We start from the raw sequence: 14,884 nt of genomic DNA, 5'->3' as shown, positions 1-14,884 counted from the left end.
CTAATATATGGACTTAAAAAAATAAAGTACAACCAAGCATACAATTTTATACAAAGAATATTGGCACAATAATTCAAGATTTGGTGCTTTTTTTCAGCCGATGAAAAAAGTTCCACTAATGAACAATGTTAAAGTAATATTTAATTTCTGGCCAAACATATTCATTTCTTCCCTTCTCAACTGCAAAGGCTGTTTTCTATTTACTGTATTTTTTGGAGGATAAAACACAGCTTTTTCCTTCCTAAAAGAGGCTTAAAATTCAGGTGCGTCTTATATTCTGAATGTAGCTTTTTTCAAAGCATTTTTCCCCAGACCTAACTAGGTGCTAACAATCTTCCCAGCTCTTACCTTGCAGATTCTTTCATTGTTGCTCTCTGCAAAGAATATTTTCAAGCCCTAAGTCTTTGCAGGGTTTTTTTCAACTTATTGCTCCGAATAAATTTCTTTTCAGCTCTAACCAGGTGGTAATGATTTTCCAAGCTCTTACTGGTTTGCAAGCTCTTTGTTACTCTCTCCAAATAATAGTTTATCAATGAAGGAAAATATTTGTAACTCAGGGCTGAAAAAGGGGGTCTTTATTTCAGCTCTGAGCTACAAGCTTGTTTGTTTTCTTTCAGACATTTCATTACTCAAGCTAGGTAACATCATCAGTGCTACTAAAATTGTTTATATCCGTTGAGCATCAGAGATGGTGTGGCTAGCATGTTAACCGGTAGGAAGACATAAATAATACTAAGGTCGCCTAGATAGCTTTATGAAAACATTTTGTCATTTACATTATAATAATTTAATTAATAATTTATTAGACTTGTATGCCACCCCTCTCCGAAGACTCGTATATTTGTCTTTTTCTTTTTCTTGGCTTTCCAATAATATACAAACTATGGCACCTTTACCACAGCTCCACAACAAGCTGCCAATGCTTTTTGAAAAGCCCAGCATGTACTGTGTCGCTTATATGCCAAGTAAAATTGCAATACCCATGATGAAAGCTGCAAAGCTCTATATTTCACACAATTGGATTCATAAGAGAGAGAGATTTGGCTACATAATGTAATTGTAACACAGGAGGCATTATGCAAATGAATATGTTTGATCTTTAAAATGAAAGAGGAAATCAAATTTCCAAAGTACTTTTTTTGTACAGACTTGCAGCTTATTATATGAATGTTAAATAATTACCAGTACGTAATGCTTGTTCAGGTTCCCTAAGAATCTCTTGGCAGTTTATAAATATTAGATACTGAATTAGCCTAATCAACTCTGATCTCTCTAATAGATTTGGTAAAATTCTCTGCACCAAATCATAACTCAGAAGAAACACAGTACAATCTCAACCTATATACTATTTATTTCTTACATAAAATATGCTTAATTTCCTACAAATAGCAGAATTCCAGTCAAAGAAGGAGCACCTCAATTGCCACAAAATTACAATTAATTTGTAAATTGCTATAGTTTCCAAGGCATCCAAATGTTGGTATTCAAGTAATTTATATTCTTGTAACAGGGCTTTTCTTGGAAATTCTTTAAAAACAGATTCATGTAAACAATGTTTTACAGTGCTGGAGTCTTATTGGCTATTGAAAACTTTGTTTCCTACATTTTCAGTACCAAGAGAGTGGCTCTGATGATCAATTGCAACCTCAGATTCTGAAATTTGTAATAAATTCTTTTTACACATGAGTATTATTTGTAATTATGAATCTTAATAATGAACTACAAACACACATACAAAAAATAATAATCTTACCTTTTCACCTCTGAGGCCCTCCATGCCAGGTAGCCCTGTTAGTCCTGCATCACCCTATAAATTTAGTATAACGTTAACGTAGCATGATACCAGATCAAAGAATGACCATATACTTTAGAAAGACTCTGTTCCTCACAGACCTCAAATTAATGCAATATGACCCATCATCATCATGGCATTCAGTGAAGGGCTGCAAACATTTTTACTACCACATTGTGGACATGGCTTATTTTGTGGATGTGGCTTATGGGCCATGTGACCAGGTGAGAGTTGCTTGACGATCATGTGATGGGGGATGGCTTAAAGGTCACGTAACTGGCTTAAAGGTGGCCAACTTGACATCACTTGACGTCACTGGGTTAGGGTGCCTGGCCTCTCCTCACCTCAAAGAGATACAATTTCCTTATTTACTATTACCGAACATCCAAAATATATTATTTAATTCTATGTTTATATGTACACATATTTTATTTATTTATTATTATTTATTATTTGGATTTGTATGCCGCCCCTCTCCGAAGACTCGGGGCGGCTCACAACAAGTGAAAAACAATCCAATACAATCCAATTAATTAAAATATTATAAATTTAAGAAAATCCCCTATACTAACATACACACATACAAGCATACCATATATAACTTCAACGTGCCCAGGGGGAGATGTTTAGTTTCCCCATGCCTGACGGCAAAGGTGGGTTTTGAGGAGTTTACGGAAGGCAGGAAGAGTAGGGGCAGTCCTGATCTCCGGGGGGAGTTGGTTCCAGAGGGCCGGTGCCGCCACAGAGAAGGCTCTCCCCCTGGGGCCCGCCAACCGGCATTGTTTAGTTGACGGGACCTGGAGGAGGCCCACTCTGTGGGACCTAATCGGTCGCTGGGATTCGTGCGGCAGAAGGCGGTCTCGGAGATATTCTGGTCCAGTGCCATGAAGGGCTTTAAAGGTCATAACCAACACTTTGAATTGTGACCGGAAACTGATCGGCAGCCAATGCAGACTGCGGAGTGATGGTGAAACATGGGCATACCTGGGTAAGCCCATGACTGCTCTCGCAGCTGCATTCTGCACGATCTGAAGTTTCCGAACACTTTTCAAAGGTAGCCCCATGTAGAGAGCATTACAGTAGTCGAACCTCGAGGTGATGAGGGCATGAGTGACTGTGAGTAATGAGTCCCGGTCCAGATAGGGCCGCAACTGGTGCACCAGGCGAACCTGGGCAAACGCCCCCCTCGCCACAGCTGAAAGGTGGTTCTCTAATGTGAGCTGTGGATCGAGGAGGACGCCCAAGTTGCGGACCCTCTCTGAGGGGGTCAATGATTCCCCCCCCAGGGTAATGGACGGACAGATGGGATTGTCCTTGGGAGGCAAAACCCACAGCCACTCCGTCTTATCCGGGTTGAGCTTGAGTCTGTTGACACCCATCCAGGCCCCAACAGCCTCCAGGCACCGGCACATCACTTCCACCGCTTCGTTGACTGGGCAATATGTACATACATATTACACACAGGCACACAGAAATATACATTATATACTATATAAACTGTATGTGCATATACATATACAGACACGCACGCACAACTCTTCTAAAATTATACATATTTAACCTCATTTACTGCAATAGGAAAAACATACCCAGGAAAAAAAGGGGGGGAAAGAAAAAAAAATTCAAACTTTTTCTACTGGTTCTGCATACCTGACCATACCTGTAGGAGCCTATCACTAATAGCATTGTTTCTACCATTATCAGATTTCAGTGACTTTAAGCCAAAGATTCAGAGAATCTCCTGCAGAACTTTGTGTGAACAGTTTAGTTTAGTTTAGTTTAATTGGATTTGTATGCCGCCCCTCTGCGAGTACTCGGGGCGGCTCACAGCATATAAAAAAGGCATAATAATACAATTGATCGAATTAATATAATTAAAAATCTTTTAAAATTCTAACTTTAAAACATTCATTAACATTCACTCAATAAAACAGCAGTGAACTAGCAAGGATTCCTGATTTTGATAGTACAGCAATAATATTTGTATGCCACCCCGAGTCTTCGGAGAGGGGTGGCATACAAATCTAATATTATATTATTATTATTATTATTATTATTATTATTATTATTATTATTATTATTATGTCAGTACAACACAGCAAACGAGATCACTATGCTGGATTTCGTATTTCATCTTCCCAAGCACCTAGGACTGTGTGATGTAGCGGTGAATTATGTTTGCCGATCCCAGTAAAGTGGCCTTTTGCAATTGACAGATGGAGATTTTGTCAATTCCGATGGTTTTCAAATGTCCACTGAGATCCTTTGGTACTGCGCCCAGAGTCGTTGATGATTATTATTATTATTATTATTATTATTATTATTATTATTATTATTATTATGCCTTGCTGTTCTTAAATTTATATTTCCGAAAGAAATAAAAACCTGGAGTGAATTTTTGTGGATTAATTATAAACTCTGCTAAGTGTTGGTATTAAGAACGAAGTCCAGGAAACAGAAACATTTAAATCTAAACACAGGTAGGTAGCTGATCCTTGCGGAATTTGGGATGTACATTTAACACAGATTATTTTTTTTTTAAATTAAATAGCATCATGCCTGATTTTGATGGTAAACCACCAGGAAATACAATGGCAGCACACTGAAAATATACTGAAGGAAATGATGTGAACTCCATATTATCTACAAGAAAGCTACACAGACATGTCCATGAAATCATCAGGAATTAATCTGAATTCAAAAGAGATGATACCATTTACATATTACTCTTTTGCATAAAACTCTGGATAGTGAATCTTATAATAACAATAAAATTGCAAGGTGATCCCAGTTAGATTACCTTGCCTAGTGTGTGTATCAATAGCACAATCTTCAATAAATAGAGACAGTCATAGAATATTTTTAACCTTTTTTTCAAATGCAAAACATAGAATATCCGTTTTTATTCATCTTTCTGTTAGTTTTCAACTTAGTAATGTCAATCAAAAGAACCTGCATATGTACTAAAGAAGTCTTTCAAAAAAACCTAATTGGTGAAATAGATTGTTTCCAAACGAAAGTGAACAACAATGCAAGAGCACATTATATGGGCCAATGTGGCATTCTGAGATCCATATTTTCAGCAATTAGGCAAACCCATCATTTTATTACCCCTTTTGTTTGTGTATTGTGAGTCACCCTCCCCACTAAAGATCAACTGCTTTGATCATTTTGACGAAAGCAGGGAATTTCTGTTGATGCCCATGCTTTAACAAGAAAATGTTTGTATCTCTGCAAACTACAATTTCATTTGCCTACATAATCATTCCTCCTCTAATTTTAAATTGATCACAAAAACATTAATCATAAAGTAGAAATAAGAGTATGATAAATATTTCTATTAGATAGCTCTAGATTATAAATCATTTACTTTTTCTCCACGCTTTGCTCGTCCTGGAGAAAATCCTGGATCACCTTTGGGGCCCTGGGATAACAAAATTAAATTAATATATGGGACATAGGTATCATTGCTAAAATCACTTAGAAGAGAATATGTTATTTAGGAGAAGGCTATATAGATTCAATGAAATATACAAAATAACACTTTAATTAAGTGAATAATTTACATTATATATTGGAGATATTAACATGCAAAACATTATCTCTTCTAGGAATTTGTATAAGTGACTTAGATCTAGAAAGAGAAAAAAACAGTTTAAATAGTCTAGTAGGTATATTTTAGAAATATCTGGTAGTTTAAAGTATATAATTCAAAAAGGACAAATTAAATTACCACCATCTTATTCCAATAAAAAGACACTATTGTTCAAAGCTACATCCAAAAATATCCCCAATAACTCATAATAATCTCCTTTCTTAAGTTCCTTTCCTCTTATTCTAATACAGTGGTACCTCGGTTCTCGACCACAATCCGTTCCAGAAGTGTGGTTGAGAACCGATTTGGTTGAGAACCGAATTAATTTATCCCATAGGAAATAATGGAAATGGATTTAATTGGTTCCCAGCCCATTGACGTGCTGGGAACCAATTAAATCTACAGTATTTCCTCTATTTCCTATGGGATAAGGATCTGAGGGGACGGGGTGAGAGGGAATGGGAGTCGGAATCCTGACACGCCCCTCCTGGCCGCCCTCTTAACAGCCTCCCAGTCTCTACCTTGTAACTGCTCCAAGCTGCAGGAAGGGTAGGGCTGGCTGCAATACTGGGTGTTTTGGGGGGCTCCTTTCCTCAGCGGTTCAGTTCGGTACCTCCAGGCAGCTGCACCAACTTTTTCCTTCCCGGCAGCGACGGCTCCGGCGGCTTACCTTCATCACATGACGTTCCTGACGCTGCTCCTCCTCGTAGGGAAGCCGCCGGAGCCGTCGCTGCCGGGAAGGAAAAAGTTGGTGCAGCTACCTGGAGGTACCGAACTGAACCGCTGAGGAAAGGAGCCCCCCGAAGCTGCCGGTATTGCAGCCAGCCCTACCCTTCCTGCAGCTTGGAGCAGTTACAAGGTAGAGACTGGGAGGCTGTTAAGAGGGCGGCCAGGAGGGGTGTGTCGGGATTCCGACTCCCATTCCTTCTGACCTTGTCCCCTCAGATCTTACATTTTGGATAGTAAACAAAATTTTCTGTTCAGTATCCGAATTTTTGTTTGGATACCGAAGCAAATTTTTGCAGAAAAATTTGGTTGAAATCCGAAATGTATGAAAACCGAGGCGTTTGAGAACCGAGGTACCAGTGTATCTGTTTTATCCTTATTTCTTTTCCTTAAATTTCCTCCTAATTTTCTTTTCTGCATTTATTCGGCTTTAGCTTAGTTTGATCCAATTTAACAAACCTCTGAGGCAACGACAGAGAAAGCTTCAAAATTTTATCACCCAACCTCAAGTGAGAAGGCTTGTAATGAACAACTCCACTTGACTTCAAGATTCTTTTGGGACAATTTCCAAAAATTTCATAGAATAGATGTTAAGTTCTCATGGGTGTTATTAGCATACTGTTTTAAATATTTTTACTTAGTTTGAGAGGTAGGCAAATGGTTTATTTGTTTGATTAATTTTGGCATGTGTGGGTATGGCGCCCAGCACCCACTGCCCCATTCCCAGGCACACCAACCTGGCTGCCCAGCACTATCTTCCAGATAGGAGGATGAAGCTGAGAGGAGCCAGGGCAGGGGAGGCGCAGGCTGCTGCAGTGCCCAGGAGGGTGGGTGGGCAAGTGAACTAAGAGGAGTGAAGTGGAGGGCAGTGAGGACCTGGCCGGCAGGAAATGAAGGAAAGAGCGTGCAAGGTGCAGACGAAATACCTGTTGGCTTTTAGTAGTTATCCTGCCTTGATTTTGAGTCAGGTCAAGGCCACATACAGGAGACTCTGGATTATCTAACATTTTTGGCTATTTGACTATCAGCCCACCTGTTTATGTCGGATAATCAAGACTCTACTGTACTATCAATTACTGAATTATTTCAAAATTTTACCACACTAAGTTTGTTCAGAATCTGTAATGTGTGGAACATTTCTTCATTTCCCTTTTCTTAATGACCGTTAAATGATACAATATTAACCCATGTATCAATATTAACCCATTTTTCAATCTTATCTGTTTTTTCTAAAACTTGAAGAGGTGGAATTTTTATTATTTCTTTTTTTACAAGCAGGCATTAATAAGAGATTAAGTATTAGGTGTTCTGAGAGCCCACAGAACATTTAAGCTTGGGATTCATAAAATAAATTTCTTTTGGCTGCTTGCTCAAACTTGTTGGTGACTATTGATGTAGGCTGACATGATCTTGGTAAAAACAACTGTTCATGCTAATTAGAGAAGCTGATGAAGTTCTACTGCGCATAACTTTGAAAGGATTAAACCTGTCTTGAAAGTGATGGAAGTTCTACTAATTCTTAAATTATTCTCTGGCTCCAATTGAAGAATTGCCATTTCTCCGGCCTCACTAGGTATCAAAATTATATTTTTACTTCCTTACACTGAACAGGAGAAGATTAAGAAGCTTAAAGTGTAGGAACAAGGAACCACTCCTTGTCAAAACTTTATTCACTACATTTGCTGCTGCAGTATTCTCCTCCTTGAATCAATCTTCTTTTTCAACTTTCAGGAGAACGTGCAAAAAAACAACCACCACCAAAATCTAAATTTCCAAATAACCCAAATATCACTAATCCAGATTCATATTCTCTATTTGTTGTTCTAAATACTTATAGTACACTCAAAAATTATACTGTACATGTCTTACATTAACCCGTGCAAAGCTTATCTAAAATATTTAAATGACCAGGAACAGTTTTTAACACCTGTCACCCAAAGGAACTATATTAGAACAAATGGCTGTAGTAGTTTTTATCCTGTAACTCATGTATCAAGGAGCTCTAACTAAATTTGAGTTGAAGGTTTTTCAGAATTCCATACGGCTGTCTAGACTAGAGCAATCTAAATAGTTTCTGCTTCTGCAGCTCCCTTTTAAATTGCCTACTGGGTTTGACTCTATCAAAGTACAGTATTTTACCCTTTAGGTAACAAAGCTTAGGAAGTTGCTAAACAAATAAAAGAGGAACGCTGAGGCAAGACTTTTATTTCAGTATTCAAATATTTTCTTTGAATAATGCATGCATGAAAATAAAATTAAAAATGGCTGTTTGTTCACCCATACCTTTTAAAGCATAAACCACCTTTTAAATAATGGCTTTGCTTTCCCAGATAGTCCTCACTTAAGAACCACAACTGGGATGAGTAAATTTAGTTACTAAGCAATGAAGTTTTTAAGTGGAAAATGATGGGCACACTATATTATTTCCTCTTTAGTTGTTCAGCAAACAGATGTGGTTGCTAAGTGAAAAATCACCATTATAATATTAATGTGTAGCATACCTTTGAACCAGGCAAACCTGGTAGCCCAGGATTTCCATGTGGGCCTGGAATACCCTATGGAAAATATAAAATACATAATTACAAAGAACAGTAAGAATAAAACTTCATTTGTACAAGGACACTTCTTAGGGATTATTAACCTCTTTATGTTGGGTGTCATGAACATTGGTCTAAGGAAATTATTCAGGAACAAAACTTAGTTTAAAATTTGTGCTCCCCCCCCCCAAAAAAAATCCGAAACAAAACAGGGAATGTATTAGGAATAGATTCAAGAGAGGCTTCTCCCTGGCAGTCTCAGTTCCTGTCTTTAATTGAATCCCACCAAGTGGCTAGGTAAGAATTGACCCCAATCCAAGCCATTCCCAGCTTGGTCCCTCCCAGCTCCAAACCTCAATAAGATAAGGGACTGCCTCCCCTTCAACTCCCCCTACTCACCTACAGTCTCTCTTCCCTATAACTGTCCTTTTGGCTGCCCTGTGCCAAAATCCCTCCACCACCTCTCAAGTAATCTTCACCTTTTTAGAACTGACTAGATGCACCTGTCTTGACCCTTGTGAGACAGCTTCTGCTCATTCCAGATCCTCTTTCCAAGACTGTGCACAGCCTTGTCCAAATCCGGATGCAGCATTCTCACAATGCTTTGGAAAGCTTCATAACCTTGCAAGGAAGCCATACATTATTTGGGCAAAGGCATGTGCGATTTGGACAGAGGCATCTGTGTGGCTTTGGGAAGAAAGTCTGGCTTGGATAGCAGCTTTCAGTACCACAATAAGCCACATTGCATGCAACTCTTTAACATTAGGAAGAAGAAGATAGGAAAGGTCAGCAGGGTACAGCAGGACTGCAAAAGGACCAGTGGAGCATAGATCGAAGGTTCAGTGAAGTGCAGAGTGGCAAAACTAGCAGGACAGCAGGACCAGCATAGGTGGCAGAAAGATAAGGGGGGGGGAGTATTCCTAAGTATAGGACAGCTGCCAGGTGCCTGAATTTTGAACATATGACTGCAGTGGCATTGTAACAGCCATAACGTCAGGGACTGGGCATAACTTCGGAGAGGGGCGGCATACAAATCTAAGTAATAAATAAATAAATAAATAAATAAAATAAACTACCACCTATTCACTGCCACATAGCTCTGAACAGTAACTGAGTAGCTGTAGTTCTATTTTTTCTGTTTCTGATTTAGACAACTTTGAGGGGCTGGCAATTTCACACTATGAGATTTTCTTCTCTACACCCTACAAACTGAAGGCTTTACCAATCAATATAGAGAATAAGTCATTCAGCATTTCAAATACTGATTTAAAGTTATTTCTGTGCTGCTTCAATCAAATTGAGTAGCACATAGAAAAAATCCATACAAAACATATCTGGTACAAAAAATAAAAAATAACAATACAAAGAAAACTGAGTAAACTAACTTTAATTCAATGAAGAATATCTTCATTAACACAATAAATGGAACATCTGAGTAATCAAGTAGCAAGGCTACAAAGAAGCAAACAGTAAAATCCCACTCTATCAATTAACATGATTGATCTTTTTCCTAAAATAAATTTGAGTTTTCAACTTTTCCAAATATTGAGCTGTAAAACTAGTTTTTGCTTTGTCCGGTACTGTAGCAAATGACCTGACAATTCCAGCTTTGCCAACAAGGATATTTTTTTATGATGTATTGTTGGATTATCATTTCTTCAATACTCAGTCAATCTTGCTAACATCAGAGTCCTAATCTAAAATATCTGGAGAGCACTAGAGAAGATAAACATTTAGGAAATTTGATAGTGGGATTTGGGAAAAGCTGAAACTGCTAAGGAAGGTGACTCCGGAATTATGATTGAAAGGAAACTTTCAATCATATGTTGCCAATGTAAAAAGCAATCTTCCTACTTGAAATCATTTGATAGTAAACTGAAAATAAAATAGCCAATATAATAAGACTTTCATACAAAACTATTATGTGACCGCAGGCTTGGAATTCTGGGTAGAGTTCTAATTATCCCACCTCAGAAAGGATATTGACAAGATAGAAAAACAGCATATAATGCAATCAAAGTGATTATAGGGTTAAATTAGGTCCCGGACCAAGAAATTATCATGAAACAAAGGTGAGTGAAGGAAGAGCTCATACAGGTACAGGTATATAAAATAAGACATAAACTCAAATATACAAACATATACAGTGTTTCCACTAAATGGTGAAGAACTACAGCCATAAAGTAGAATATTCCTTCTCTGACCTTATATGTTATTAGCCACTAATTTTGACAGATTAAAAGGAAATTGGAGAAATCCTTGAGTCTCAAAGACTAGTAGTAGTATGGCTACATTTGGAATCATAGCCAGCAATAGAACAGGAAAAAAACACACTGCCCTCCTCTGTGTTGAGAATCTTGAAAGCATCCTGTTGGCATAATGAGTCACAGGATGCCATTTGACAAAGAGAGACTAAACAATATATTCATCACATATTTTTCTCAGCTAAAACATGGGTGGTTTTAGTTATATTGACCACATCGGATATACACTGTGTAAAAATAGAGATTTCCTCCCCCTTTTTCAGAGAAGGGGATGGAAATCATGTAAGACATCCTACACAGAGACATGACAAAACGTAACGGCTACGTCTTCCTACTATAAAAACTCAAGAGTATATGGATAGTTATACCATTCTGACAGACCCCTAAAACATGGAGGAGGCAAGTATTGTGGCTCCTACTAGAATGGAGATTCGTGGTTGAAAAAAGGTATTCTTTTTATGAAAAGAGATAGGGCGGAATGCCTGTATCATATTTTTCAGAATATTAAAGACTTATTTAGATATGTTTAAAGGCATAAATATAGTCCTCAACGTACAACAGTAATTCAGTCCAAAATTACTGTTGCTAAGTGAATCAATGCAGTTGTTAAGTTAGTAACAATTTTTGCTCCATTTTAGAACCTTTCTTGTCACAGTTGTTAAGTGAATCATTGCAGTTGTTAAGTAAGTAAAACGGTTGTTAAATGAATCTGGCTTCCCTACTGGTTTTGCTTGCTTGTCCCAGGACACTGCAACTGAGATAAATATGAGTCAGTTCCAAGCACCTGAATTTTTATCATGGAAATGCTGCAACAGTTGTTAGAGTGGAAAATTGTGGTAAGTCACCTTTTTCAGTGACATTGTAACTTCAAAGAGTCACTAAATAAACTATGATTTGAGGACTACCTATATCCCAGCGGCCGGTCAGGGACCATGGGGTTGGCCTTCTCCAGGTCCCGTCTGTCAGACAATGACATCTGGTGGGGCCTAGGGGAAGAGCCTTCTCTATGGCTCCTCCCGGCCCTTTGAAAGTAGCTCCCCCCAGAGATTTGTATTTCCTCAACTCTCTCTGCCTTCCGCAAAGCTTTGAAGATCCATCTTTGCCACCAGGCTTGAAGCCATTGAAACTGACATCTTGTCCCACTCAATGAATGAATGTCGAATGTGTGATGTGTGAATCTGCTTAGTTTTAACTGTGGATTTTTAGAATATTGTTTTTATGTAGATTTCTAATATGCTGCATGCCACCCTGAGTCTCAGGAGAAGAGCAGCATAGCAATCGAATAAACAAACAAACAAACAAACAAAGAAAGAAATATATTCCTTTCTGCATGGCTAATTAATGAAAACAATACAAAATCAATTCCATGTGCTTTTACTAATCAAAGCCAATATAGCAACACTTCATTTGCAAACATAGGTTTCATGCATAAGTTACTTATCAGGAATGAATTTTGTATTCAAAGGAATTCAGTATAAATGTCATTATTTTTGTGATTTTGAAATATAGCCCTATCATTTCTGTTAGCATTTCTATTCATACATAACATTAAACAAGAGTTATACATTATTGCCAGATTTGTCTTAATGGACTTGCTGACATTTTACATGAAGCCGTAACGGGTGGATTGAAACAACTTCCTTAAGTATACTGTTTGTCACTTGACAACTTGTCACTTGACCAGTGATATAAAATTAGTTTTACAGAGTGGGTGGGAAATAATAAACGGACACTGTAGAAATTTCTCTTTCTTCGATTGGTAAAAAGACATGCCAATTTTTCAATCATCTGACAGGGAAGACTTTTGCATGCTGTCTGCCAACACATATGGAATCTGCATCAATGCAGTTAACTTTAATATAAGCCAGGCTAACATGTTTTTGATGAGTTAGCTTTTGTTCATCATAACATGCCAGAAATTCCTTAATGTCTCAACCAATGTTTAACAGAAAAAAGCTAAAATCTGTTGGCATATTATTATGTAAATATTATTAACATATATCTAACTGACAAACAAAAAATACAACATGGGTGAACAATAAAATTTATAATAACCAACAGGTAAATTCTGGATTTCAGATATTTATCTTATAGAAATTTTGTTAATTTAAATATATATATATACTGCTCAAAAAAATAAAAGGAACACTTAAACAAAATATAACACCAAGTAAATCAAACTTCTGTGAAATCAAACTGTCCACTTAGGAAGCAACACTGATTGACAATCATTTTCACATGTTGTCAGCACATTCAACTTTGTACATAACAAAGTATTCTATGAGAATATTTCATTCATTCAAATCTAGGATGTGTTATTTGAGTGTTCCCCTTTTTTTGAGCAGTGTATATAAGTGTGCATTATTACACTCCTGAATACAATTCATTGCTGTACCAAGAGACAGAAATTCCTTGTAGTCATATCATATTGTTACTACACTAAAAGAGTAAAGAGGCATTATATGATTGCAACTTTAACAGTATCTTCACTGTTGGCAGTTTTATGCTTAAGGGTTTAGTGGCCATGACCTAGAGAACACATTTCTCAATGTTTTACCAGCAACTAAAGGAAATATGATGTTTAAACCACAGTCACTAAACCCTGAGTTCAACATTGTTGAAGAGATATCAGCAGTGAAAGCCACACCAATTTCTTTACGGCTTTCTGCTTTCTACCATCAAGATGTAAAATTCTAGGAAGTCCATTCTACCTCACTCTAAAAAGGAAATAAACTTAGACACTGAGCTTCAGAGACATATTTATGAGAGGAATGGGGGAAAAAATTGAAGATGAGCAAAATGTAGCCCAATATATTTTTTGTAATCACATTAGTTCAAAGTTTACATTCAGTTGCAGACAGTGTAAAACACAATGCACTGCTTAATTTAAAACATTTCATTTTTTATGCATTAAGACAGTTCGGAAAGAAGTACGGTAGTCTATTTGGTTTTGAAAAGGTGTATTTATGGAAACAGATATCTATCTCTTACTCACTCTTGGGCCTCGCTTTCCTGCTGGGCCAGGTAATCCTGGAGGACCCAGGGGTCCCTAAAGAGAAATGAAAAAAAAAATACAAATGAACACAAAAATCCAGCATAGAAATGGCAATCTTAAATTATGTCTTTCAGAAATTGAAATTATTCATTAGTTTAGTTTCCCTACCTACAATAGATTGACTAAGCACATAGGATTTTTGAAATTGAAAAAAAATGCTTACTGGTACATTAAATACCACAATGACTAACATGTGTCTTAGAAGAACAGCAACAGTGGTGAAATGGCTCAGGTAGTAACTTGCAATGAAACCCAATACTTATTAATATAAAATAGCAGTTCAAGCAGAAAACTTCAGTTAATGACCACTGCAACCTGGTTTGGATTGTAACGAAGTCATCAAGGCTTGAAAATAAGGAAATATAAATATATTGATAGCCGTCGGTCTTGCATCTATTTATTTGTACTGGAATAATATAAAAAGGAGAAGATCATGTAAACTGCAATCCAATAGCCTTTATGACAGCCATCTATATTCATGGCTGTTTGGTTAAGCCAAGATAACTTTCTAGCAGATAAACAGTCTTAGGATGGGTTGGCCAACTTTGGAACATTTCTTAATTTTATACATATCCTTATTGAAAAATGCACTTAATAAAATTAGAAATGCTTTTGAATTCCTACAGATACAGAGAGGGGATCAAATGTATAAACTGTCTAATCATTAGTGATGGGTGAACCGAACTCGCACAATTCAGGTCCGTACCGAATTTTACGGTGTTTGGTATCCCGGGCCCGAACCCGAAGTTTTAAAAAAAACCATGCCAAAGTTCGGGTTCAGGTTCAGGCAACGTGGCGAAGCAGCGAACCAATGGACAGTCTTCTTCTTACCTGAAGCCATGCGGTCTCCAGACATCAAGGTAAATGAAAGGCTGGCATTGGACATATGTCCTGCTGACCACTCATTGGCCAGCA

The 14,884-nt window shown here is 37.4% G+C and overlaps 1 protein-coding gene across 1 annotated transcript in view; it reads right to left on the bottom strand.

The window, feature by feature from the left end:
• The window catches only part of COL24A1 (collagen type XXIV alpha 1 chain), a 173,138-nt gene that overhangs the window by 122,086 nt on the left and 36,168 nt on the right, over nt 1–14,884 (bottom strand). Inside the window, exons 4-7 of the mRNA XM_070746621.1 lie at nt 13,910–13,963; nt 8,615–8,668; nt 5,163–5,216; nt 1,754–1,807 (exon numbers count right to left, since the gene is read on the bottom strand). Coding sequence (XP_070602722.1) covers nt 1,754–1,807; nt 5,163–5,216; nt 8,615–8,668; nt 13,910–13,963 — 216 coding nt within the window. The remainder of the gene's footprint in view (nt 1–1,753; nt 1,808–5,162; nt 5,217–8,614; nt 8,669–13,909; nt 13,964–14,884) is intronic.

This window comes from Erythrolamprus reginae, chromosome 3 (assembly GCF_031021105.1).
Source record: "Erythrolamprus reginae isolate rEryReg1 chromosome 3, rEryReg1.hap1, whole genome shotgun sequence".
NCBI classification, from domain to species: domain Eukaryota; kingdom Metazoa; phylum Chordata; class Lepidosauria; order Squamata; family Dipsadidae; genus Erythrolamprus; species Erythrolamprus reginae.
Note: the sequence above shows the minus strand (reverse complement) of the source record. Positions and strands in the feature narration are given on the sequence as shown.